This window comes from Megalobrama amblycephala, linkage group LG1 (genome assembly GCF_018812025.1).
Source record: "Megalobrama amblycephala isolate DHTTF-2021 linkage group LG1, ASM1881202v1, whole genome shotgun sequence".
In the NCBI taxonomy this organism is placed as follows: Eukaryota; Metazoa; Chordata; class Actinopteri; order Cypriniformes; family Xenocyprididae; genus Megalobrama; species Megalobrama amblycephala.
The window spans coordinates 28454785-28480636 of NC_063044.1; the positions used below are offsets into that span (position 1 = coordinate 28454785).

The window sequence follows — 25852 nt, forward strand, 5'->3', positions numbered from 1 at the left end:
CATTTGTAGTAACTTCATTCTTTTAACTCAAAACCGAAGTGAATGACACCAAATACAACTTCTGCATTGGCATTTACTGCAGAGAAAAACCCACTCGCATGTGCACAAAGCTGCTCGTTCCCTTTTAAAGAAGAGCATGAAATCACAAGCTCATCGTTCTCTCGCTAATGTGTCTGTTACTTTACTCCAGATACTATTACACCCAATCCTCAGCAGCAGCCATTAACTTCAGCATAGAGGCCATGAAGAAAACACTCAGCAGCAAATACAGGAATCCATCACACTTGTTCCACTTGCACACAGTTTCCTAATCTCTGTAGCAGTCCTGAGAACTCCTGTGCTCCCCGAAAAAAAGTGGGACGGGCCTGTTTCCAGGCCTTTGATCCTTCCCTGTGTCTCATTTTTTAGGTTTAATGTGCTCATTATGAGATGATGAATAACTTTTGTGGCTTCCTTTACTGTATTATCCACTATGTATAATATATTAGCCCAGCACTTTATATAAAGTTGGATATATAAGTATGTCCAACTTCATTCGCAAACATACACTCTAGAAAATGCTGAGTTAAAAACAACCCGAGTTGGGTTGAAAATGGACGAACCCAGCGGTTGGGTTAAATGTTTGCGCAACATGCTAGGCAGTTTCATTTAACCCAACTATTGTTTAAAAGTGACTATATGGCTGACTTGAAACCAAAATAGGTTGGAAATTAAAAATCAGACGCATAATTACTAGAGGCAACAATAATAAAAAGGTGAACGTTTATTAATAAGCAATTCGATAAATGTTTAATGTTCATTAAACTTAAAAACTAATAAATGTTAATTTCCAACATACTTTGGGTTCATTTTAAGCAAGCGATAGAGCAATTTTTAAACAATAGTTGGGTTAAATAAAACTCCCCAGCAGGTTGGCCAAACATTTAACCCAATCGCTGGGTTAAAACAACCCAATTGCTGGGTTTGTCCATTTTCAACCCAACTCGGGTTGTTTTTAAGTTAACCCAGCATTTTTATACTGTATAACATAATATAGCATATCTCAACGCCTTGATTGCTTGTATCAACACAAAAACATAAAATATATTATCGCTCAGCTCCTAAATGTGACTAAAAGGCCTTATAAATATCAACATCATGATTTTCTGTAAAGCTGCTTTGAAACAGTTTGTATTGTGAGAAGCGCTATACAAATACATTTAACTTGACCATACTACTGTATATAATGCAACACTATACACTTCACTTCAATACTACACAATTTACTACACTACAGAACACACTTCACTATAATAAAACATGGCTTTTTTACTATAGTATACTCTACTACACACTTTATCATACTGTGCTATGCAGAATATTATACTAAATACATATATAATTCAATATTGCGCTCATCTTTCAGCCATTTGACTATATTTTTTCTCATTCTTACGCTCAACGAGCACAAGATGAATAATCACCTCAGGTTGCTTTCGCTCTGCTGATCTATCGCTCCAGTTCGGGCACCTCGTCTAACACTCCCGGCTTGGCCTTTCTGATTTTGTCACACTTTTCCCCCCACCCCTGCTCCTTCCTCTGAAAGTTGTTTTGGCTGTGCAGCGTCTGGCACGGTCTTCCGAGACTTGAGAACAATGAGAAGAATGTTTGAGCTTTTCTCCATGGCCTCATCATCGCACTCCTTGTTTTGAGAGCGTTTTTATGACCTCCGCTTCACGCCGCCCCGAGCTCATGTCTGGCTGACAGATGTCGCGCAGTCGCTCCGACGGCCCGTTCAATGAAACTATTTACGGATGACCTTTCCTCTGGACGCTCAAGCAGATCACTTGTCTGGCTAAACTCAAAAAGTCAGTCCTACAACTACACCACAAACCTCCTCAATGCTTGTTTTAGAGAGGAAAACAGCCTGAAAACTCAAAGAGCAACAGCGGATAGTGTGGAAACCACATGCAGATGTTATTTACAGTTTAGAAGTGTGACGCTGGCCTCTTACCTGGATGATCTGACTGCTCTCTCTCTCTCTCTGTATCTCCTCCGTTCAGAGCGTGAGAGGAACCTTATAGCAGTTGTGTCTCAGAGGGAGTGTCCGACTCCAGTATAGACGCTATGAGTGTTTATATAGGAGAGAGAGAGCGAGAAAGAGAGAGAGAGAGAGAGTTCGTCTGGGGGCCAGACAGGGTGAAAGTGAATGAGAGCGCAGTTAGAGAGACCAGCGAAGGGAATTCCTATTTGTATAACGTCAGAAGTTGAGCCCTCCCCTCCATCAGCGTGGAACACAGGAAGAGGCAGGGAGCAATTATACTGAAGAAGAGCTCATAAAAGAGAGACACTGTTTCCCTCCACACACACACACACACACACACACACCTCAAAGCCTTTATTCAGGTTTCATCTGACCAGTCTCACCTGCATCTGTTGGGTTTCATCCACTACAGAAGCATGTGATCGCTCTCTTTCTGCATCTTTTACTGTCTATACTGTACTTTGGCATTCTGCACTAAACCAAAACATTTAACTATAACATAAATGGTACTATGCCGACCATATTACTCAGTGCCCTTAAATTACATCAATAAATGTTGTATTCTACTAGATTACGCAATATTATAAAATACAACACCACGCTGTGCTTCACTACAAATGCGCACCATATGCCATTTTAGTACACTAGGCTTAAAGATACCATCTTTAGTGCAATATATTCTACATTTTATGTATTATGTATAATATGTAAACATTTTACATCATACTTTGTATACTAAACACTTTACTATAGAATACAATGCAATACATGCTGTGCAACATGATAGTACACTATACATAATATTTTTCAGTACACTACATATTTGAATTATTTTATAATATTTTCCACTACTCAGTATCACTCTGTAGTACCTTTAAATTAGTATTTTTTTGTATTTAAGCACCTCTTGATGTGTAGATATAATACTGCAATATTATATACATTATTTGTCATTGCACTAAAAAAATTGTAGTGATTTGCAAAATATTAGAAACAGAGATTGATACAAAAAAATAAAAAAGTTGAATGACTCTTGGTTTTGGTAATTTTACACCTGTTGCTCATTTTCATTCATGCTGGTGATTCATTTGAGCGTTTGAACAGCGTTTACAGCATGTCAACAGTTGTACTGGGTCAGAAGGATACAAAGAGGGTCACACCTGCACAGTGTTTACAGGACACAGAGCGGCAAACACAAACCCTCCTCCAGCGCTCAGAGATGCCTGTTTACTCTGAGCTAGTACACACTTTACGACTGCCAGCTCCTGCCTGACCCTCCCGAAGAACCGGCGTCCCAACAACCGCGCACTGTCTGGACATCACACACATTCCTCACACACTCGTACACGCAGCAACCCAGACAAATGCTCGTGTAAGCAGTGACTGGCTTGACTTGTGGTCATCCAACAATTTTGCTTCCATCCAGGTTTTGCCATATTTTTTGGCTTGAGTGTTTATATGCATTACTGTTTCATGTGTTTACAGCCAGCGGTCAGGATATCATAGTGTCAAATAACCCACAGAGGGTTTGAATTTGTCATATGCTGAATCAGAAGGTTGTAAACCATTTGTCCATTATTACTTCTGGCATACACGCTTGAGAAGGTTGATTTCCTATTCATCATTGTCTGTACTGCTGCACAGAGGATATGTGAATTATTTTTAAATAATTTGATTTCATTTTTAACCTCTAATGCAAGAAAACTATAATCTACCTGTGGTTTCAAAGTTCACAGTTCACAATCCAAGGCTGAATACACACGCATGAATGCTGCGATAAGGGCTCATGTGTGTGTAGTTTCTGTGTGTCTTATCTAAGAGTCAGTCTAGATATTGTGTGTGTGTGTGTGTGTGTGTGTGTGTGTGTGTGTGTGTGTGTGTGTGTGTGTGTGTGTGAGCGTGTGTGTGTGTGTGTGTGTGTGTCGCAGACTCTGACTCAGGTTTCTATAACTGAACTAGTCTCGGCCTCCTTAAAAATCAAGTTTGGTTGTCATGACAGCGGGGATCTAATTATACAAGCATTCCTCGGAGGAAACACAACCTTCTCTTCCAGACACAAACGCTCTTTCACTCGCACATAAACACAATAAACAACACTTTGACTAGTACAGTCATACTCATACAATCAGGGCAAAAGATAACTCTAAAATGAGCGAAAACTGAACATTCAAAACACAAGAATAAAACTAAATCTGTAGAATTTACATTAGAATATGAATTGCTGCCATTTTTACTTACAAATGATTTGATTATTTGTTGGATTAGTATTAGATTTTCAGTTTTCGTGAAGTTTTTGTTAAGTTTATATATACAGGTGCTGGTCATATAATTAGAATATCATCAAAAAGTTGATTTATTTCACTAATTCCATTCAAAAACTGAAACTTGTATATTATATTCATTCATTACACACAGACTGATATATTTCAAATGTTTATTTCTTTTAATTTTGATGATTATAACTGACAACTAAGGAAAATCCCAAATTCAGTATCTCAGAAAATTAGAATATTGTGAAAAGGTTCAATATTGAAGACACCTGGTGCCACACTCCAATCAGATAATTAACTCAAAACACCTGCAAAGGCCTTTAAATGGTCTCTCAGTCTAGTTCTGTAGGCTACACAATCATGGGGACGACTGCTGACTTGACAGTTGTCCAAAAGACGACCACTGACACCTTGCACAAGGAGGGCAAGACACAAAAGGTCAAGTCCAAGTCAATGTCCAAGCACATTAATAGAGAGGCGAAGGGAAGGAAAAGATGTGGTAGAAAAAAGTGTACAAGCAATAGGGATAACCGCACCCTGGAGAGGATTGTGAAACAAAACCCATTCAAAAATGTGGGGGAGATTCACAAAGAGTGGACTGCAGCTGCAGTCAGTGCTTCAAGAACCACTACGCACAGACGTATGCAGGACATGGGTTTCAGCTGTCGCATTCCTTGTGTCAAGCCACTCTTGAACAACAGACAGCGGCAGAAACGTCTCGCCTGGGCTGAAGACAAAAAGGACTGGACTGCTGCTGAGTGGTCCAAAGTTATGTTCTCTGATGAAAGTAAATTTTGCATTTCCTTTGGAAATCAGGGTCCCAGAGTCTGGAGGAAGAGAGGAGAGGCACACAATCCATGTTGCTTGAGGTCCAGTGTAAAGTTTCCACAGTCAGTGATGGTTTGGGGTTCCATGTCATCTGCTGGTGTTGGTCCACTGTGTTTTCTGAGGTCAACGCAGCCATATATCAGGAAGTTTTAGATCATCAAAATTAAAAGAAATAAACATTTGAAATATATCAGTCTGTGTGTAATGAATGAATATAATATACAAGTTTGTCTTTTTGAATGGAATTGGTGAAATAAATCAACTTTTTGATGATATTCTAATTATATGACCAGCACCTGTATATATATATATATATATATATATATATATATATATATATATATATAGCTTTATTTTAATTAACAAATGATTTTTAATAGTTTTAGTTTGTTAAAACAGTAACAACTCTGATTAATACATCCCATTGACTTACCCTGAGACTTGTGGCTCTAAACAACCACCTAGCAACGCCCTAGCAACCCACCAGAACACCTTAGTATCCACATAGCAATACCCTAGCAACCACCCACAACACCCTAGCAACCATATAGCATTAGTCACTCACATCTTAGCAAACACATGCCGTGCCCTAGCAACCACAGAACATGCAAAACACCATAGCAACCATATAGCAATGACCTAGCAACCACAGAACACGCAAAACACCTTAGCAACCACATAGCAATGCCCTAGCAACCACAGAACACAACACCTTAGAGGAGATGAATTGTGCAGTGTAGAGAACCTTCAGAGAACCTTTTATATATATATACATTATAACTGATTTAAAATATTTAAAGTTTAAAAACTTTAGCAGCTGCTTATTAAGTTTGACCTACATTTAAAAAAAAGCTTTGCTTGTTAAGAAAAATGTTTAGTGTAAAACAGCATGTATATTTGTAATGATGTCTTGTAGAATAGTACACTATCCTAAACTTTGTTCACTTCTTTATAATATTGTTTGGTTAAAGAATATTATTAACAAATAATTTATACTTTGCACAGACTTAGCCAGGGTGATTTTGTACAAATGGAGCTTATTAATATTATTAAATGTTTTATCTTAACCTTCAAAATGTTAAAGGTGAAGAGTAGCAACCTTTGAATGCGCATGACAAAATTACTGTAATTTACATAATGCTACATGTATGTACTGGCATGTGTTGGGACAGGCAGTAAAATCCTATGTAAATACCAGGTATTGTAATGTTGCTTTAGGGGCCACTGCTAATCCACAAACACACACACACACACACACACATATACACACACAGCAGTAAAGCCCAGTCTGGATGCATTTGCTTTTTCATTCCGGCTAGTCATAAGGGTTTGTCCTCGATTTCTCAGTTTCTCTCTTTCTCTCTCTCTCTCTCTCTTTCTTTTTTTTCTCTGGTTGCTATAGCAACATGAAACACAAACATTGCGGCGGCAGACAGGAAGTGCGTTTTGAACCACAATGGCGTCACTGTGGCTGCTGCTGAGTAGTGCTCGGACTGCTCTTGTAGTCTTCATGACATTATCCGTTACTGCTACGCACGCTGCTCACGGCCATTAATAGTATTGATTTTCCAGCTGTCTCACTCACTTCTGCGCTAATTTCTCTTTATGGAGGTCATTATATGTAATATCAGAGTGTGTGTTGTACTCTTGGTCCTTCAGAGTAATTTGCAGCAGATTTTCTCATGAGTTGCTGTGTGTGTGTGTGTGTGAGTGGGCCTATTGCAGTATGTTACATCAGATTCGTACTACTGTTTATACATTACTCTTTTTCCTTGCTGCTTTTTTCATGGACATGTCTAAATATACCCCGCTGAAATAAACTCTCAATGGGACCTCCCTCTCTTCCGCTTAGACCACCTTTCCCTCTATTTGCTCCTCTGCACTCTTCTCTGATTGTTTTTCCCCCCTTGTTTAATAGTGGTTATTCAAGTACTGTCATTTCTGATGATAAAGATCTTTCAGGTGGTTTAATAATGAGAGTTTCTGCAATGCAACTGCATTCAAGAATATAAACAAATTAACAATTTTACCTAGCTTCTGACTGCTGTCCAACTACAACTTGATTTCAACTAAGTGCCTCTATTTCCTTCTTTTTTACTCTTCTTTTGATTGACATGCCTTTATTTCCCTGTTTAATGGTGGTAATTCAGGTATTGTCATGTCCAATGATAAAGATCTTTTAGATGGTTTGATAATGAGAGTTTCTGCACTGGAGCTGCAGTCAAGGAACTGCCAAAAAAAAAAAAAGGAAACATTTTTTTTTTTACTTGAGCTGTGGCCTAGCAACTATACAATACTTTAATTTATTTATAATATTGTTTAGGTAATCAATATTAATCAACAAACAATTTACACTTTGTATTTATACTTTTGGATTAAAAGTGCTATTAAAGCAATATGTAAGAATTTTGTAGTAAAATATCCAAAAACCACTAGGCCAGTGTTATATATTTTGTTCACTTGAGTACTTTTGTAAATCTTGAGAAAATAGCAATTTTAACCAAGGCTCCGGGACGTGTGAGGAGCCACCTGTCAATTGCGTCATACCCGCGTTACCCTCGGTTTCTGGTTTTATTTTGTAGAAACCATGGAAACACCAAAAGACGCTTTAATATATTACATGTTTTAACAGGCAAGGGAACAACTGTTTGGTTACATTTATAGACAGAAAACAAATTATTGTTATATAGCTCAACATGTTTAGTCGTATTGTTTAAATCTAATTTTCTTGATTTTTTCGAGTACCATGCTTTACCATGCCTCAGAGAAAAACTCTATTTTGTCAAGTAGCTAACATTACGGAAGAGGATTAGGGCCAATCAATAATAAAAAAATAAAACCATCTCGAGATTAAAGTTGTTATATTTCGAGATAAAATGATAAAAGTCAAGATAAAATGTTGAGAATAAAGTCATTAAGTTACGAGAAAAAAGTCATTAAATTATGAGAACAAATTCGTAATTTAACGAATTTGTTCTCGTTACTCGTTACTCAGCCGCTGAGCGAACGCACAGAGTAACGTTATAACATCATTTTCAACATACTCAAATGTATCTAATATGATAAACAGAGCTGCGTTACCTCATACTCATGACCGGAAAAGCGGAAGTGGCGCCGGCGACTAATAAAAGTTCTGTGGCTCGTGAGGCGTGTGTTGCGCAATCGCTCCAGCGCCCTCGTTCAGCTCCCACAACACTCGGTCCTGCTCTGCTTCATACTACAGTAACGTTAATAATCACATCCATGAACATGATTTCTTCCTGAGTCCTATTATTTCCACCGGCTGTGAGGTAAAGACCACATGTCCCAAGTTTCCTCGCTCAAACTTGGCATCATCAAGCAACGCCATTGTTTTGAATAGGCCTCTAGCGGACAGAAAATTTTACATATTGCACCTTTAATAGTTTTTTCACATATTCAATTTTAATATAGTTTGTGAATGTAAAAGGTCTGCAACGTTTTAAAGATCAAAGTGCATGACAAATAGAGTTATTTATTGTCTCCTAAAAAAAGAATTCTGATTCTGAACTGCTGAAATGAGTGGTCAGCAATTCCGGTCTCACTTCCTGTTACAAACCTACGTAAACAACTAAAATCATCACAGGTAACAGATGGTCATAAAAAAACAAAAACAAAAAAACAGTTTTGGTACAAAAAATAAAATACTAACTTTAGTAGTGGACATCAGTGGAAAAAAAACAAAACATAATATGATGTTAAAAGGTGCATTATGGAACTTTGGCCTCTCTATTGGCATCTTTGTTTGAAACATAAAATTGCATGTTACTCACTTGGAAAAGGGGCGGTCACACACTAAAACTTCCATTCACTTCCAATTATAGACCTTATGTAGCCCCGCCCCCTTTTCAGTGCTGCACTCGTTGTGTTCTGTCTTCAGATTTCCACAGCATGAAGGTAAGATCTTACGGATTTATGAATGAACCACTCGTTTGTAAGAATTTCCTGGTCTACTGACATTTATGACATCCGCTTAAAATATTTCAATGCTATAACCTTTGGTAACTCTACAATAAGTAAATCCTCTTCACCAGCTAATTACTCTTTAACAGCGATGCCATAGAAATATATAGAGCTACTGCAAAAACGGAAGTTCAACTCAAAATTCTAAAGACATAAAGGCACATAAGGTCTATATGGACATGAATGCAGGAGGCAGCTCATGCAAAGTTCCATATTTCATTGCATTCAGCAAGCTTGCTGAATTCTGACGAATCTGTCGTGTGACCAGTAGATGAACAATATGTCCCACCTTGACCCCTTAGCTTAATTAAAAGAACATAAACTTTAAAGCTGCAGATTTGCAGAGTTGCGGGAAAGCGGGGTATATTGTATATTTTTACATTTTGTATTTATTATTTGTTGTATGATTAATTTGTTTTTAAAAACGGCACCACAGAGTGTGTTGTCATATGTCCAAAGAAATTTTACATGCTCAAAGTCTCGAGTAGGTTGAAATGCTTCAAGGGTCTTTGAACTTACATTGCTAGGAACGTAGAGCAGGTGCAAGTGCACTTCAAGTCGCTTTGGGAAACATTAATTAAACAAACAAATTAGCAATTTTATCCAGGCTCTGTATCTAGATTATACTAAAATGTGATATTAACTAAAGGCCAAACTATACGTTCCACGATGGTCCATGCACTGTCTGCGTGACATCATTTTTGTCATCAGGAGGGTCCGCGCATACTGTCCATGTGCAGCCCAATTTTTGTGTCTGATAACAACGGCCCTGTCCCAAATGGCACACTTCATATGCACTTCTTTTGGGCTTGTGGCCTTACAATGTCTGAGGGTGCAAGTGTCCATTAAGTGAATAGTCAGGGTGTCCCATTTGACATTTTAGGTTTCAGAAGGGTGCGCACAAGCGCCCCCTTTGAGGTTGATATGCGCCCTCGAAGCGCACTTTTGCCAAGCCTGCACTGAAGCGAGCTCCGCAGCAGACTTCTTCCCGACAGTCAAAGCTACGTAGTTCACTACGTATGACAACAGTTCAAATTGTTGAATAAAGTCTTTATTTTTTGTTTTTGCGCACAAAAAGTATTCTCGTTGCTTCATAACATTAAGGTTGAACCACTGTAGTCACATTGACTATTTTAACAATGTTTTCAACTACCTTTCTGGGCGTCAAAAGGTGCAATGACATTGCTGCCTATCTGTAGATCAGATATTCTCAGATTTCATCAAAAATATCTTAATTTGTGTTCCGAAGATGAATGAAGGTCTTACAGGTGTGGAACGACATGAGGGTGAGTAATTAATGACAGAAATTGCATTTTTGGGTGAACTAACCCTTTAACAACGCTTGCAACGCAGATCATACAGTGGTGGTCAGAATTATTGGCACCCTTGGTAAATATGATCAAAGATTACTTTAAAAATAAATCTGCATTGTTTATCCTTTTGATCTTTAATTCATAAAATTAGCAAAAATTTAACCTTTCATTGAAGGAAAAGAATTGAAAGTGGGGGGAAAATCACATTATGAAATAAATGTTTTTCTCCAAAACATGTTGGCCACAATTATTGGCACCCTTTTATTCAACACTTTTTGCAACCTCCTTTTGCCAAGATAACAGCTCTGAGTCTTCACCTATAATGCCTGATGAGTTTGGAGAACACCTGAAAAGAGATCAGAGATCATTCCTTCATACAGAATCTCTCCAGATCCTTCAGATTCCCGGGTCCATGTTGGTGCTTCTTCTCTTCATTACACTCATTTTCTTTAGGGTTCAGGTCAGGGAACTGAGATGACCATGGCAGAAGCTTCATTTTGTGCTCAGAGACACATTTTTGTGTTGGTTTTGATGTTTGTTTTGGATCATTGTTGTGATGGAAGGTCCAACCACGGCCCATTATTGGATTTCTAGCAGAAGCGGTCAGGTTTTGATTTTTTATCTGTTAGTATTTGATAGAATCCATGATACCATGTATCTGAACAAGATGTCCAGGACCTCCAGCACAAAAATAGGCCCACAACTTTAAAGATCCAGCAGTATATTTAACCGTGGACATGGGGTACTTTTTATCCATGTGTGCACCAAACCCATCTGGTGGGTTTGCTGCCAAAAAGCTATTTTTTTAGTTTCATCTGACCATAGAAGCCGGCCCCGTTTGTAGTTCCAGTCTTGTCTGACAACTGAATATGCTGGAGATTGTTTCTGGATGAGAGCAGAGGATTTTTCTTGAAACCCTCCCGAACAACTTGTGGTGATGTAGGTGCTGTTTGATAAATTTTTTTAGGCTTTCTGAGACTCAAGACTCAACTAATCTCTGCGATTCTCCAGCTGTGATCCTTGGAGAGTCTTTGTCCACTCAAACTTTCCTCCTCACCGCGCATTAGGACGATTTAGACACACATCCTCTTCCAGGCAGATTTGTAACATCTTTAGTTGATTGGAACTTCTTAATTATTGCCCTGATAGTGGAAATGGGGATTTTCAATGCTTTAGCTATTTTCTTACAGCCATTCTCTATTTTGTGAAGCTCAACAATCTTTTGCTACACATCAGAACTATATTCTTTGGTTTTACTCATTGTGATGAATGATTAAGGGAATTTGGCCTTTGTGTTTCCTCATATTTATACTGCTGTGGAACAGGAAGTCATGGCTGGACAATTTCATGTTCACGAACACCCTGGTGTGCTAAAAATGTAAATATGAATGGGAATATACTTCAGAGATATTTTACTCATAAGAAATTCTAGGGGTGCCAATAATTGTGGCCAACGTGTTTTGGAGAAAAACATTTATTTCATAATGTGACTTCCCCCCACTTTCAATTCTTTTCCTTCAATGATAGGTTCGATTTTTGCTAATTTTATGAATTAAAGATCAAAAGGATAAACAATGCAGATTTAGTTTTAAAGTCATCTTTGATCATATCATATCACCAAGGGTACCAATAATTCTGAGCACCACTGTAGATCATATACAGACTGGAGTAAGCATGTTTCAAGTTTTTATGGACATATTGCAAATAGCCTGCATCTAGTTTTGTGAAATGTAACCACACTTCAGAATGTTTAACCATTGCCCCGTGTGTTGCGTTTGAACAAGCTGCAGAGGTGACATCGCATGGTCTCTCTCTTTCTCTAATGTACCTTACTTTCGAGCCCAGATGCGTTCTCAGGTACCAAAATTTGGCACCGACTGATGTAATGTGAATTGGTACTCGGTGGTACTGACGTAATTCGGTCGGTGCCCTTAAAAGTACCAAGTTCGGTACCCAACCCTACACTTGACCCTATCCACACTCCATCCACCGGATCCCAGAATAGAATAGAAACTAGAATAGAATAGAAAGTTTCATTCTAAGAGCAAAGCTGGAACAGATGCTAAATATTTTTAACAAAATCCTAACCCTAAGCAAGCAAACAACAACCATCCACTCTAGCAACTGCAGCTAAAAGCTATTTAGATAACATTGCAACACCCTTATGGACAGTGTTACACATGCATTTTCATTTTCTTCATAAAATGTCAAAAGTACAGTAGTTGTAGTTGTCATTGTTGAATAAATCTGAATGAAACTGACTGAACATTAATTCAGATTTTAAAGTGTAAATGGGAAATGAAACAAAATGATCTCAGAAATAAGGAAATGAAATCAACAGCACTTCCTCTTCATGAGCTCATTTAATGAGATCATTCACTGTCACAATGACACACTGCTGTTCTCAGGCCTCCCTAAATAAATGCACATCTAATAAACTCCCTTCTTTAATAAATCTCCCAACATGCACCTTCCCTGTCTCTTTCTCACAGTGATGCCCTTCTAATGCCACTCTCTCATGGGAATGTCCTTATACCTCACCCAACACCCACAGTCTGATAAATGTGAGCCCTTGAATCCATTACCACGCAAACAGTCCATATAATTGCTATGCCCCTACTGCAATACATTATGCATGCTTTAAAATCTGTTCAGCAACATTTGGAACTTCAGTAAAGATACAAAGAATGTGCAATGGCTCTGCATTATTGCAGTGATGCATGGCAGAAACATGAGTATTGCTACTGGAAAAAAACAAAAAACAAAAAAACATTCTGAACAATTTAGCAACCACATAGCAACCTACTGTGGTGACAAAATCTTTTTCTCATGTGCAATACTGAAAATCCAGAGATATCAACTGGTATTTGGCTGACAACTCATGTGAAACCCAACTCAATGTTGGGTTTATGCATGTGGCCATTAGCCTATAATTACAAATATATACAGGTATGTGAACTTCTATCCAGAAGTATATTGATCAATGAGAGAGTATTTTCACTGCAAGTTTACTGTTTACTGTAAAGATGATTATTAGGGGTTTCTGACATCATCTAGTTGGCAGTGATTTTGCCAAAAACACATTTTTGGTTTTGGTTATATAGACAGAATTTTGGTCATTTTGGCAGAATGTTTGCAATGAAGAAATACAGTGTATTCCCAAAACTCACAGAGCTGAGGTTGACCACCATGGTGTAATGGACTCTGGATCTCAGTCAGCATGGTTACATGCACTTTAAAAATTTGATTTCAGTCAGACTACAACATTCATTTGTCTTAAAGTCATGTACTGTCTTTTAGTCAGTGTCTTAAAGGGTTAGTTCACCTAAAAAGGAAAATTCTGTCATCATTTACTCACTGTCGTGTCATTTCAAACCTGTATGACTTTATTTCTTCTGTGAAAGATATGCAATTAAAGTCAGACCATGTTGGAGCAGAAGAAGGAAAATGCATACATGTTTGTAATGACATGAGGGTCAATAAATGACACAATTCTCATTTTAGGTTGAACTGTCCTTTTAAGTCACTCTGGCTAAACGAGAGCTAAATGACTACTTACTGAGTGCAAGTACAACACTGCTGTCTCGCTGGACAGCAGCTGCAGAGTAAATGAAGAGTGCACTTAAAAGAAACTGCAGATTACATTTCAAAAGCAAAAATCTACTGAAAATATTACCGTCATTGGATAAAAAAAGAACATAAATGATATAAGGTATAAATTAATAATAACTGTTGTAATTTTATGAGGATAGTTAAGTCCACACTGCAGCTATAAAGATGACGGCAGAAGAACAATATTGTTGGAATAGCTTTTAAGGCCTGTTCACACCAAGAATGATAAATATAAAGTATAACTGCATCCACACCAACGCATGATAACGTTCTGTTAATTCCAAACAGCAATCTTCCAGTCACTCTCTTGAATCCAACATGGAAGTGACTTAAACTGCAATTCATCGTCTGGCCGCTAGAGACAGGCTCCAAAAGGAGTCAATCCCATAGACCCCCCATGTTAAAATGCCCAACTTTACAGCAGAATAAGTGTACAGCCTGGTACAAAAAAGGGCTTTTTACACTTGAAATAGTTTACCAGGGGTTTAGAATGACCCAGGGTTAATGAAATCCTGGGTTATCTTCAAACTGCTCATACTATACCCAGGGTTAACAGTTAATCCTGGGTATTCATATGCTGCTGTTTCACACTGCACATTCCTAAACCCTGGGATAACATCTTTATCTGCATATTTGCGGTGTCAGTGCGATGTCTGTTTACATATAGGCAATGCGCGTCCTCATATTACACATTGCTGACTGTAATATCAAATTTTTGAACTATTAAGGTAAGAATGACTCTCTTCTTCACTCCAATTGTCGCGTTTTCCATCATCCTTTGACATTTTTCCTATCATACACAGAAACGACTCCATTGTGCATGAATATAAGGCGAGCGATTGGTTGTCTGTTGCTAAGCATCTAGCTGTAACATTCTAACACTGCATCGTTTTACACTGTACACATTTGGCACCGCAATGCAGAGTTAACATCGCAAAAAAGCGGTGCTGTCTCTGCTCCGGAGCAGGGTAAAAAGTGGTGCTAACCCTGCATCTAAATTACAAGTATGAAACGTTCCTTTGCCCGGGGTTAAAAGCGGTGTTTAGAATGACGATAACCCGGGGTTAAGTGCAGTGTGAAAAGCCTTAAAGTGGTTTTGATCTATAGAGCTAATTTTGCCCTTCATGACAACTGTGAGGGGGGTGAATTTTTTTTATAACGCATCCATTTAAATAATATTAAGCCTTAAAGTTCTGCATAATTAAGGGCGTGGCCACTTGAGTGACAGGTGGATCGCCGCTGCTGTCACTAGCCGTTTGTCTGCTGTCTGTAAGCCGCCACGTCCTACCTCTTTGCCCATTTTCAGTTGTCCAGGAGTGACACGATTTTTTTTTTTTTTAGCTGATGAACAATAATATAAAAAAAACATTAAAGGGGCCCTATTATGCCCCCTTTTACAAGATGTAAAATAAGTCTCTGATGTCCCCAGAGTGTGTATGTGAAGTTTTAGCTCAAAATACCCCACAAATAATTTTTTATAGCATGTTAAAATTGCCACTTTTTGGCGTTGAGCCCTTTAAATGCAAATGAGCTGCTGCACTCGGCCTAAGAGGGCGGAGCTTCAAGAGCTCGTACTCCCCTCAGTCAGTCAGTCAGGACACACTATAATGTCAGAAACTGTGAATATATGCTGCATGGAGATAGAACAGGTATAGTTTAGTTTAATTACGGTTATAACTTATATTGTCTTCTTGTTTTTATCCACTATATTTGTACAAGCCTGTTGTACCGGACCCCGTCCGATTGATGGCCAAAACTTTACAGATGAGTTTTATAACATTTATTGTACTTCACACAAAATAAGAAGCATCTGTTTTCACTCTAGAAAATCATTGTAAGAGCTTAATAAAACACAGTGCAAGTGTGCATTAAAGACCTTAAAAAGACCTTAGGCCTTTTTGGGTGGTGCTTAATAAACCGGTAAACTTTATATCTGTAAATCAACTCCGATGATCTGTAATAAAAGTGCTCTCACCTTCATTACTGCTGTATCCAGTATCACTCTGGAGACTGTAAGCTGGATCACGAACAGTTTACAAATCTATCCTTGAGTAACAACTTTTTAGCACAACCTCTGTTTTGTATTGTCCCTTTGTATTGACATTCGAATACAAAATTCAAACTTTAAATGCTGCCTTCATGTGCTATCGGAAAGTTGATAATTCCCACTTCTGAAGTCGTGATTTCGAAATGGGAGGGCGTTCATGTGCAATTTTTACCCAGAGCGCGTGAAGGCAGCAAAATGGTGTGTTCAAGTCCTCCTGGGAAGTTCGTATTTACGAGGTGGGAAGTCGTGTTTACGACGGTAGATGCGTTCAAGTCACTTTCGTCTGAGTATGATGGAGGTGCGCCTTCTCTGAAGTAATTACACAAAATAACAACATTTTTACTTCTAGAAAATGTAGAGCAAATAATGTGCATTGGTTGTATGTTTCTTTTTTTATGTTTTTAATTAATTTATGAAGCCATTGTAAACTTTATCGTTGCATATTATATTGTTATATTATGATGCTATCGTATTTTTTGCTGGGAATCAGCTTACTTCGTTGTAAATAGAAAAGCCTGACAATGTCACTGCTAAATACCTATAAGTATTGTGGTATTTCGCCATTTTTCTCACTGACACACCCCCAACTCGTTCAGATTGGGGCTTAAAGAAAATCCCGAGCTCCCCACTCATATTCACGACATTGTGGTAGCGTTCATGTGCATTCAGCTCGTAAAATACGATCTTTCCGACTTAACTTGAACGCACCAAAAGAGCTCGAGCATTTAAAGCGACAAACAACATGACCACAGCTCACACTTATAATATACTGGTCTGGATTTTAACATTGTTATCATGAGTTATCTTTAAAGTTTTCTTTCTTGGTGTGAACGGGCATTTACTGAAATATAACTTGCTCCGGGATGAATATGTATTAATTTTAAAGGGTTTAGTTCACCCAAAAATGAAAATAATGTCATTAATTACTCACCCTCATGTCGTTCCACACCCGTAAGACCTTCGTTAATCTTCAGAACACAAATTAAGATATTTTTGATGAAATCCAATGGCTCAGTGAGGCCTCTATAGCCAGCAATGACATTTCCTCTCTCAAGATCCATAAAGGTACTAAAAACATATTTAAATCAGTTCATGTGAGTACAGTGGTTCAATATTAATATTATAAAGCGACGAGAATATTTGTGGTGCGCCAAAAAAATGACTTATATAGTGAGGGCCGATTTCAAAACACTGCTTCAGGAAGCATCGGAGCGTTATGAATCAGTGTATCGAATCATGATTCGGAGCGCCAAAGTCACGTGATTTCAGCAGTTTGGCTGTTTGACAAGTGATCCAAATCATGATTCGACACACTGATTTATTTGTGCTCCGATGCTTCCTGAAGCAGTGTTTTGAAATCGGCCATCACTATATAAGTCGTTATTTTGTTTTTTTGGTGAACCAAAAATATTCTCGTTGCTTTATAATATTAATATTGAACCACTGTACTCACATGAACTGATTTAAATATGTTTTTAGTACATTAATGGATCTTGAGAGAGGAAATGTCATTGCTCCCTATGCAGTCCTCACTGAGCCATCGGATTTCATCAAAAATATCTTAATTTGTGTTCCGAAGATTAACGAAGGTCTTACGGGTGTGGAACGACATGAGGGTGAGTAATAAATGACATTATTTTCATTTTTGGGTGAACTAACCCTTAAGCTAAACTCTTAAATGTTAATAAAAACAAAGGTTAACGAACATGCAAATACCCATACGGAGAGAGAGTGGGTTTGTAGTACAAAAGTTGAAGGCTACTTCATCATAAACCGTTTGCGATGTGAATGATCGAGTGAAATATTGTCACCTAAGTCAAGCTGTGTAATCTGAGGTGTGAAAGAAGTCGCTGGGTGTGACCGTTCCCCTCCCCTCACTCACAAATTCACAGCCGGCCACTGACAGGACAGATTTCCCGTCTCTCTCTCTCTCTGAGCTGTTGTCCTTATTTGGCTTGAGTCTGTGAGAGTGTGGTTGTGTGAATCGAGAACAGAGAGAATTTCCTCCTGACTCTGACTCACTGCTCCTCTGACTCACGCGCAGGCTAACAAAAACACCGCGTCGCCATGGAGACGCAGACTGCCGCCCTCTCGGCCCGTGTCTGCAGCGCTCTGGTTTCAGAGGCAGCAGCTGCCCTTCACTGACAAAAGGTACAGTGCTGGAAGAATCAGATAGTGATTGCCCACTCCTACGAATACTCAAAATACTACATTACAACTGCACACATATACGTAGACTACACGTGACGAGCCAAACTGTACGATACATTTTGCGCATTTTGTGGTTTACATGCAGAAACAGGCTTTTATTTATTTTGGAGTTGTACTCATTTGGTTTCTTTTTGGAAAGATTTCTGATCATGCCCAGCTTTCAACTGCGTTTGGAAAATGTTTGATTGTGTTTCAACTATTAGCACACGTCTTTTAATTAGGAATATGATATTTTTCTAGCTAAATTTAGTACATAAATGTAAATATTTGGGAAATAATTCAAGACAGAAGTTCAACAATACCCTAAAAAAGTATTAAACTTGAAAAATTAGAGAGCTGTAAAATGTGTTATTTGAATGCAAACACATTCATGTTTTTAATCGTATTTATTTCCGTCTTTTGATTTTATTAGTATTATGTTGCACTTGTAAATCTTTCTTTATCCTCGTGTGTGTGTGTGTGTGTGTGTGTGAAACATTTTCAGCTGGTTAAACTTAGAAATGAAAGTTCACCTGCTGCCTTAACTAACATAAGTTAACTCAACTTGAAGATAACCTTTGTTTAACTCACAAATAGTCAAGACTATTACGTTTAATTTTTAACTTTAAGTAATTCATTGTCTTGATTATTTGTGAAGCTACCATTTAATTGTAAAAATACCATAACACTTTTATGCAAAGCTTTTTCAATAGCCTAATAAAATAATAGTTAAAATTGAAATGAAGTATATGGACATTTTGTGGTTGTTTTAACTGTTTAAATACTTTGGATTTACGTTATGCATAGTGCACGTGTAAAATTTTGCTAAGATATGAAGGTTTCTTAGATATTTTTTAATGCTTCTCTAGTGCAGGCAAATCCTCCAGTTCCTGTGATGCATTACAGTGCTAGACAAGCATGACAGTAAACTGCTGTTTTACGGTTCTTGCCGCAGGTTCTTCTGGTTACACAGACTTTACAACATTCTGCTCCATTCTAAAGTGTTTTCACATGTTCACAAAAGGCATGAAATGCCTGTTAAGCACATGTACTGATTTGAAATGAGTGAGTTGATCTTTTTATTGCATGCAAAATTTAAAAAGAACAACAAAAACTCCTTTTATAAGGGTGTAAGTGACATGAATCAGCTAATTCCTGTGGTCTTGTGTTTTATCAGACTGTCTGCGAAGTCCACTGTAAACCCGAATAAGTTGGCAATCAGTTACATCAAAATTTTTAAGTTAAGAAATTCAAAATTTAAGTAAGTAGGCAGATTTTTATACTTGTACATTTTAACTTGAAATATTTGAGTAAGCTTCACTTTTAATTATCATTCAATCTCAATTTAAATATTTTAGTAGTGGAAACTTCAATAATTCAATAGATGCTAACTTGCTAATTAATAACAATGCTTTGATAGCATTACAGAGCCCCGGACATGACATGCAGGAAAAAAATAGTAGGCTAAATCATGTGCATGATTTACTTATTCATTCCCTCGATTTAATATTTCACTCCCTCGATTTATATATCATGCGCATGATTTAGTAAATCGAGGGAACGAATTAGTAAATCATGCACACGATTTAATGTGTTTTCTTGCATGTCATTTGCAGGGCTCCGTACATTTCAGCATGGCAATATAAACATTTAACATACCTCTTTTCAAACCGAGCTCACGCTCCACTCGTCACCATGATGGTAACCCCCCAAATATCCCACATGACTGAAACTCTCCTAAATTAGCATAGCAAAACATTAATCACTACTAAATCTCCCGCTTAACATTAATCTTGCACAAAAAACACATTATAACACTTCATTTTAGCATTTACTCTCCCTTTTGAGTGGGAATAGAAATCCTAGCCCAGTTTGTTAAATTTAAGTTTGTCTAAATTAAACGAAACAAGTTCATAAAACTCAAAACAATGAAACGATTCAGATTACTTAAAATGTATCAGTTTTGTGAACTCAAAAGAAAGAGAAAGTTGTATATACTCATTAAAGTTAATTTGATTGAACTAATTTGTTTAATTTAAGTTCACCTCTACTCAAACCAATTAATTATTTTGAGCGTTAGGGTTTACGAGAGCAGTTATTTTCATTCGTGGCATGTCTTACTTACGGTATATGATTATTATATTGCTCTGGTTTTCTGAAGCGTGTCTTCAGTGCAAACAGACACTCCTGCGTCTAATCTAAAGACTGAAAGATCCGCTCAAATATCATTTATGGCTCATAGGGTGTCATCGCCATAATCTTGGGTAGTGGTGGGACACATTTGACTGCACTGAAGACAGCGCCTGTCTCAGAATGACTGAACGTCTAGAAGCTGTGTAAAAAGGTGTAAACGAAAATGCTATGTGAATGGAGGAGTGTTTGTGTGACATATGATGAGAAAACTGCAAAAAGACTAATCTGCAAATTACAAAATGCATGTGAATCATTGTTGATTTTATCATTAGTGTTGTTATACAAGCATCACTATGACTATTGCTCATACTTGTGGTTAGGAACTGTAAAAAAATTATACAATCAAAAGTCATGACAACGTATGTTTGTTGTGTCAAAATAATTTAACCCAGTTGTAAGTTATACAAGATTCAACTAGGCGATATTTTTAAAAATGAGTACAGCCAATTTGGTTATACTTAAAAATTGAAGACAGCAAGTTTTTTAGGGTGAATTAGGGGAAAATATTTGACAGTGATATAGAGATTTAGTTGGTTGCTTTTGAAAAGTAACCACCTAGCAACCCCACACAACACCCTGGCAACACAACAAAACATCAGAACACCTTAGCAACGGCATATGCTGCAGCATCATGTCAGCGAGCTTTGCATGCACACGCATCCCTCGGTCCAGAATCCAGTTCAATCAGCTCCGTCAACATCGAAAAGACTTTCAGACAGAGCTGATATATCTATTGTTTTTGTAGGAACATTAAGTAGTATAGAAAAATATAGCCTATTTTTCTAAATGTAAAAATAATTGCAAGATTGACTTTATATTAAAATGTTTTAGTTCAGTAGCCTTAAGGAAGGTATTAATAAAACCAAGTTACTATTTATTTTAGTGATATTACCAGTGTGTTGCCATTAATTTGTCTGACCAAGAGTCCTGACCCAATTTACTGTCCAGAACACATTTTGTTTGACTGTATACTGATAGATTTAGGCTGATATTTGGCCATTTTGTGAATCTGCTTTGCCAATGGACCCTTTTCACAGACTGTGATGACGTATTTCCACAGTTATTAACATCGCAAATCTAGTAAAGTTTTTCATATTTTCAATTTAAAAAAATGTAATACACTATATATTGTGTTTACCTCATCAGTAAATGACAAAAAATGAATTAACGCTTCTGTGAGGGGTTTCTAATTCAACAGCTGTGGAAGTGATGGCAAATTTCACATCTTTCTGTTATCTGACCAATGTAATCAATCTCTCCATATTTTTCCCTCTTTTGGAAAGTCGAGAAACTCAATCACAGATTTTTTTTCTTTTACTATTGGAGCAAATGTAAATAAAATAATTATGTCATCTCCCATCGCTTTATAAGTTTACCCAACTATGACCGACTTCCACTTCTGGGAACCCCGGACATAATAAACAGAACGTGTTAACAGAAGTGTCATTTACAAAATATACCAAATAGCTTCGTGAATTGACAATAGACTAATTGTGTTTTTCAGTTTTGTTGTTCTCAGTGAAATTTGAGTATTTGAAAATTGTGTATATTAAATTATATATCTTGAACATCACATTTTCTGTTTTATATATAAACAGCTACTCATTTACAACATAAAAACTTAATTACTAAAGAAAAGAAAGTGCTCAATGACACTTTCTGCTGATAAATGCATTTAAATTACCACAACAATCTTATTCAGAATGTGATTGTCACACTTTATTGAAAAAAATAATACTAATATGAATATTTCTGATAGGAAATGATTTCCCATTAGTGCTCAATGGCGGCATAGGGGAGCAACAGAAAAGAAAAAAAAAAAAAACAGAGACTACTTGACTACATTAATACTAAATTGCAAACATGGAATGTATCATGAATTATTAAGATGAATAATAGTAATGCTGATGCTATATATCACAATATGTGTGCAGTAAATGCATATAGCGCTCTCTTAAAAGCTTTTATGATTGTCTGCATTATTGACTACCAAAATAAAGGTGGGATCCTCCAGCTCAAGCAGTCATGTCTGAGATGAGTTTGAGGGTCAGTGTAATGTGTAAATCCAGCTGTCTTTATGCACAAAGTTCAGTGACACTCACAGCATCAATACTGTTAGATCTGTTCCTCAAACTCTGTATAGATAAGATGTACGTTACTCTTTATCGTTTTACGAGGTTTATTACTTTAGATTTGCTTTTCTTCCTAAACCGATTCGGTTTCTTGCATGCCATCTGTCTGTCAGTATCCATCCACGTCCCAGAATGCAACAGTAGACAATATACTGTAAATTCAGCAAAGACTGTTTGTGGCATATCTTGCAACTCTGCACTTGTTCAATGCAAACGTTTCAACCCTCTTGCAGTCAAATGAGCTGTAAGACAGTAGCGTGTGTTATGATGCTCCCTCTGGTGGTGGAACATGTTTCCACTAAATTCTTTCATAATGACCAAGAGTGCGTTAACTGCGCCCTCTAGTGTTGAGGAAGAGATGTGCAATTCCCTGCACAATCCCCTTTCTGGGTCACTCCAGTTTTTTCTTTCTTTTTACAATCTTTGCAACTCCGAGACACTTTCTCCTTGATATCCAACAGTGGTTCGTCCCTTCAAAACAATCCAAAAGCATAAGACATCAGCTGATCTGGCTGATTATAGGTTGTGTCTTTGGCAAAAGTACAATTCTCATTCACTGGTGATTCACATAAAACATGCACGACATAAAACGAGCTTCATTATTTTAGTTCTTCTAAATGGGATAAGATGATTTTGTTCCGTCGAGTTCACAGTTCTTATGCTAGTCCATATGCAGTCTCGTTTGGCTTTTGATATTCCATTGTATACGTTACTGTTAACCTACTACCTGTATGTAGAAGAGGCCGAATAAACAGCATGAAAACAAAATGGCGCAGAAATCCCTCTATGCCGTCGCTTTGCCCTCTGCTGACTTTCTTAGCCATTTATAAGACAGAAACCCTATTGTGTAACTTACATTATCCCCTCCGGGTGAACTTTTTATGGTTCAAGTTTTCATTTTCTACAAAAATAGGTGCTTCTTTTTTCATCAAAAGCAGTCAAGTGTCCAGGGCGTTGAATGCAACAAATGTAGGGGGGGGGCGTCTCTGGGGTCTGGGAAGCAGGTTCAGAAATTGCTAAAAATCTCATGCTTCTTGTTCCAGTCCATCTGGGGCGCTCTCTTTCTAGCGCGCTTGGCGTGGGCTTTCTCTTTAGCCTCAGCCGCCGTGGGGCTCAAACACAGACCTATTTCTTCAAACGGGTCGAGAAGATGGCTGCTGCTCTCCCTCGAGAACTACAATACATAAATACACACATAGAGACAGTGTCAAAAAGCCATAAAATGCATATAATATTGAGTATTTGGCAATGCATTTTTGTGCACTAAATGCATATATATATATATATATATATATATATATATATATGGATCAAATCCCAATGCAGTTATCACTGTGTATTTCATAACAAGCATGAGGATTTCGTATATGTTAGATGTTTTAAAGGAACACTCCACTTTTAAAAAAAAAAATAGGCTCATTTTCCAACTCCCCTAGAGTTAAACAGTTGAGTTTTACTGTTTTCCAATCCATTCAGCTGATCTCCGGGTCTGGCGGTACCACTTTTAGCATAGCTTAGCATAGTTCATTGAATCTGATTAGACCGTTAGCATCTCGCTCAAAAATGACCAAAGAGTTTTGATATTTTTCCTATTTAAAACTTGTCTCTTCCGACATGGCTAGGAACTATACTCTCGCTCCGGCGTAATAATCAAGGAACTTTGCTGCCGTACCATGGGTGCAGCAGGCACAATGATATTATGCAGCGTCTCTCACAAATGTCTCCATGGTTGCAGGGCACGCTCCCTGTGCAAACAGGGGGTCACAGGCACTGCGTAATATCATTGCGCCTGCTGCATCGGCCTAGAAAATCACAACTTTTCATCTTCCGTCAGTCTTAGTACACGATGTAACTACAGAAGAGTCAAGTTTTAAATAGGAAAAATATCAGAACTCTTTGGTCTTTTTTTTTGAGCGAGATGCTAACGGTCTAATCAGATTCAATTAACTATGCTAAGCTATGCTAAAAGTGGTACCGCCAGACCCAGAGATCGGCTGAATGGATTCGAAACTGGTAAAACTCAATTGTTTAACTCTAGGGGAGTTGGAAAATGAGCCTATTAAGGAGTGTTCCTTTAATGATATGACATAGATTTTTAAAAATGTGCAAAGAAACGCTTACAAAAATGAATATAACTAATGTAATTAATATGTGAAAATGTGCAGTTGTTATCTTTTTAAAAATTAGCTGGCACTTAAAATGTGTTTTGTTGGAAATGGTCACCTGTATGTTTGTGTCCTGACTGCTGCCGTCTGAGTATGTGGATCGTGAGGACGTCCCGTTCACGTGTGGGCTATTGGAGCCGTTAGTTATGGACTCGTCAAAATCTGTTTTAAGAAGAAGAAGCAATGCTCAGATAACTGCTCATTCAATGAGATCAAGATCAGAGATCATCGTGGCTGAAGTTGGACAAATAACTGTCATAAACATACATGTCCACTGTAAGTTTATCAATATATTGTGCATGAAGGAGAGAGATGCTGTGATAAGTTCCTTGAGAAGACCAATGCTACAGCTGGTGAAAGCAGCACGCATCTGTGGCCTGTTCAGGCTAAACTGGGTCATCTGATGTTCAAAGACCTGATGCAGAAGATTTACTGATCCAGGATGAAATGCATGAAAATGATACAAAGAAAACGGTGTCTGGAAAAGCTAGTGGATTGGGCAGGAATGAGCTTCTAGTGGGCTGAATCAGGATCCTGCCAAATAACAATTATCCAAGAGATGCCAATAGCCTGTTTAAAGTGTTCGACTCAATTTAACTTTAATGTGAGCCACATGTCAGAAGCTGGACTGCTGGCTAACCAGAATGCAGGGTTTAGATGCGTGTTCAGAGGTACAACCTCTGTAGAGTCTTGAGAAGAGGCGGAACATCTGTCTGTCTCTAAATGAAAACACATCAAACTCCCCCTCAAATCCCAGGAAGAGGAAGTCAAGGCCACAAATACAAACTGAATAAGAAGAACCAGCATTATTAACAATACTTGATCATCATCATATCAGAATGATTTCTGAAGGATCATGTGACACTGAAGACTGGAGTAATGATGCTGAAAATTCAGCTTTGATCAGAGGAATAAATTACATTGTAACATATATTACAATAGAAAACAGTTATTTTAAATATATATTTCAAATAATATTTTTTTACAATATTTTTGATCAAATAAATGCAGTCTTGTTGAGCATAAGAAACACCTTAAAGGGATAGTTCACCCAAAAATTTAAATTATCCCATGATTTACTCACCCTCAAGCCATCCT

At 37.6% G+C, this 25852-nt stretch overlaps 1 protein-coding gene and 1 long non-coding RNA gene across 5 annotated transcripts in view; one reads left to right on the forward strand and one right to left on the reverse strand.

Moving 5' to 3' along the window:
- The window catches only part of LOC125266805, a 55345-nt gene that overhangs the window by 15291 nt on the left and 14202 nt on the right, over positions 1–25852 (forward strand). The gene's annotated exons all lie outside the window — the stretch shown is intronic.
- The window catches only part of LOC125266791 (Na(+)/H(+) exchange regulatory cofactor NHE-RF2), a 39525-nt gene continuing 35824 nt past the window's right edge, over positions 22152–25852 (reverse strand). For all 3 annotated transcript variants that reach the window (XM_048187828.1, XM_048187818.1, XM_048187809.1), the window contains 2 exons: positions 24813–24916; positions 22152–23763 (listed from right to left, as the gene is read on the reverse strand). In XM_048187828.1, coding sequence (XP_048043785.1) covers positions 23596–23763; positions 24813–24916 — 272 coding nt within the window. In that variant the 3' untranslated portion in view covers positions 22152–23595. The remainder of the gene's footprint in view (positions 23764–24812; positions 24917–25852) is intronic.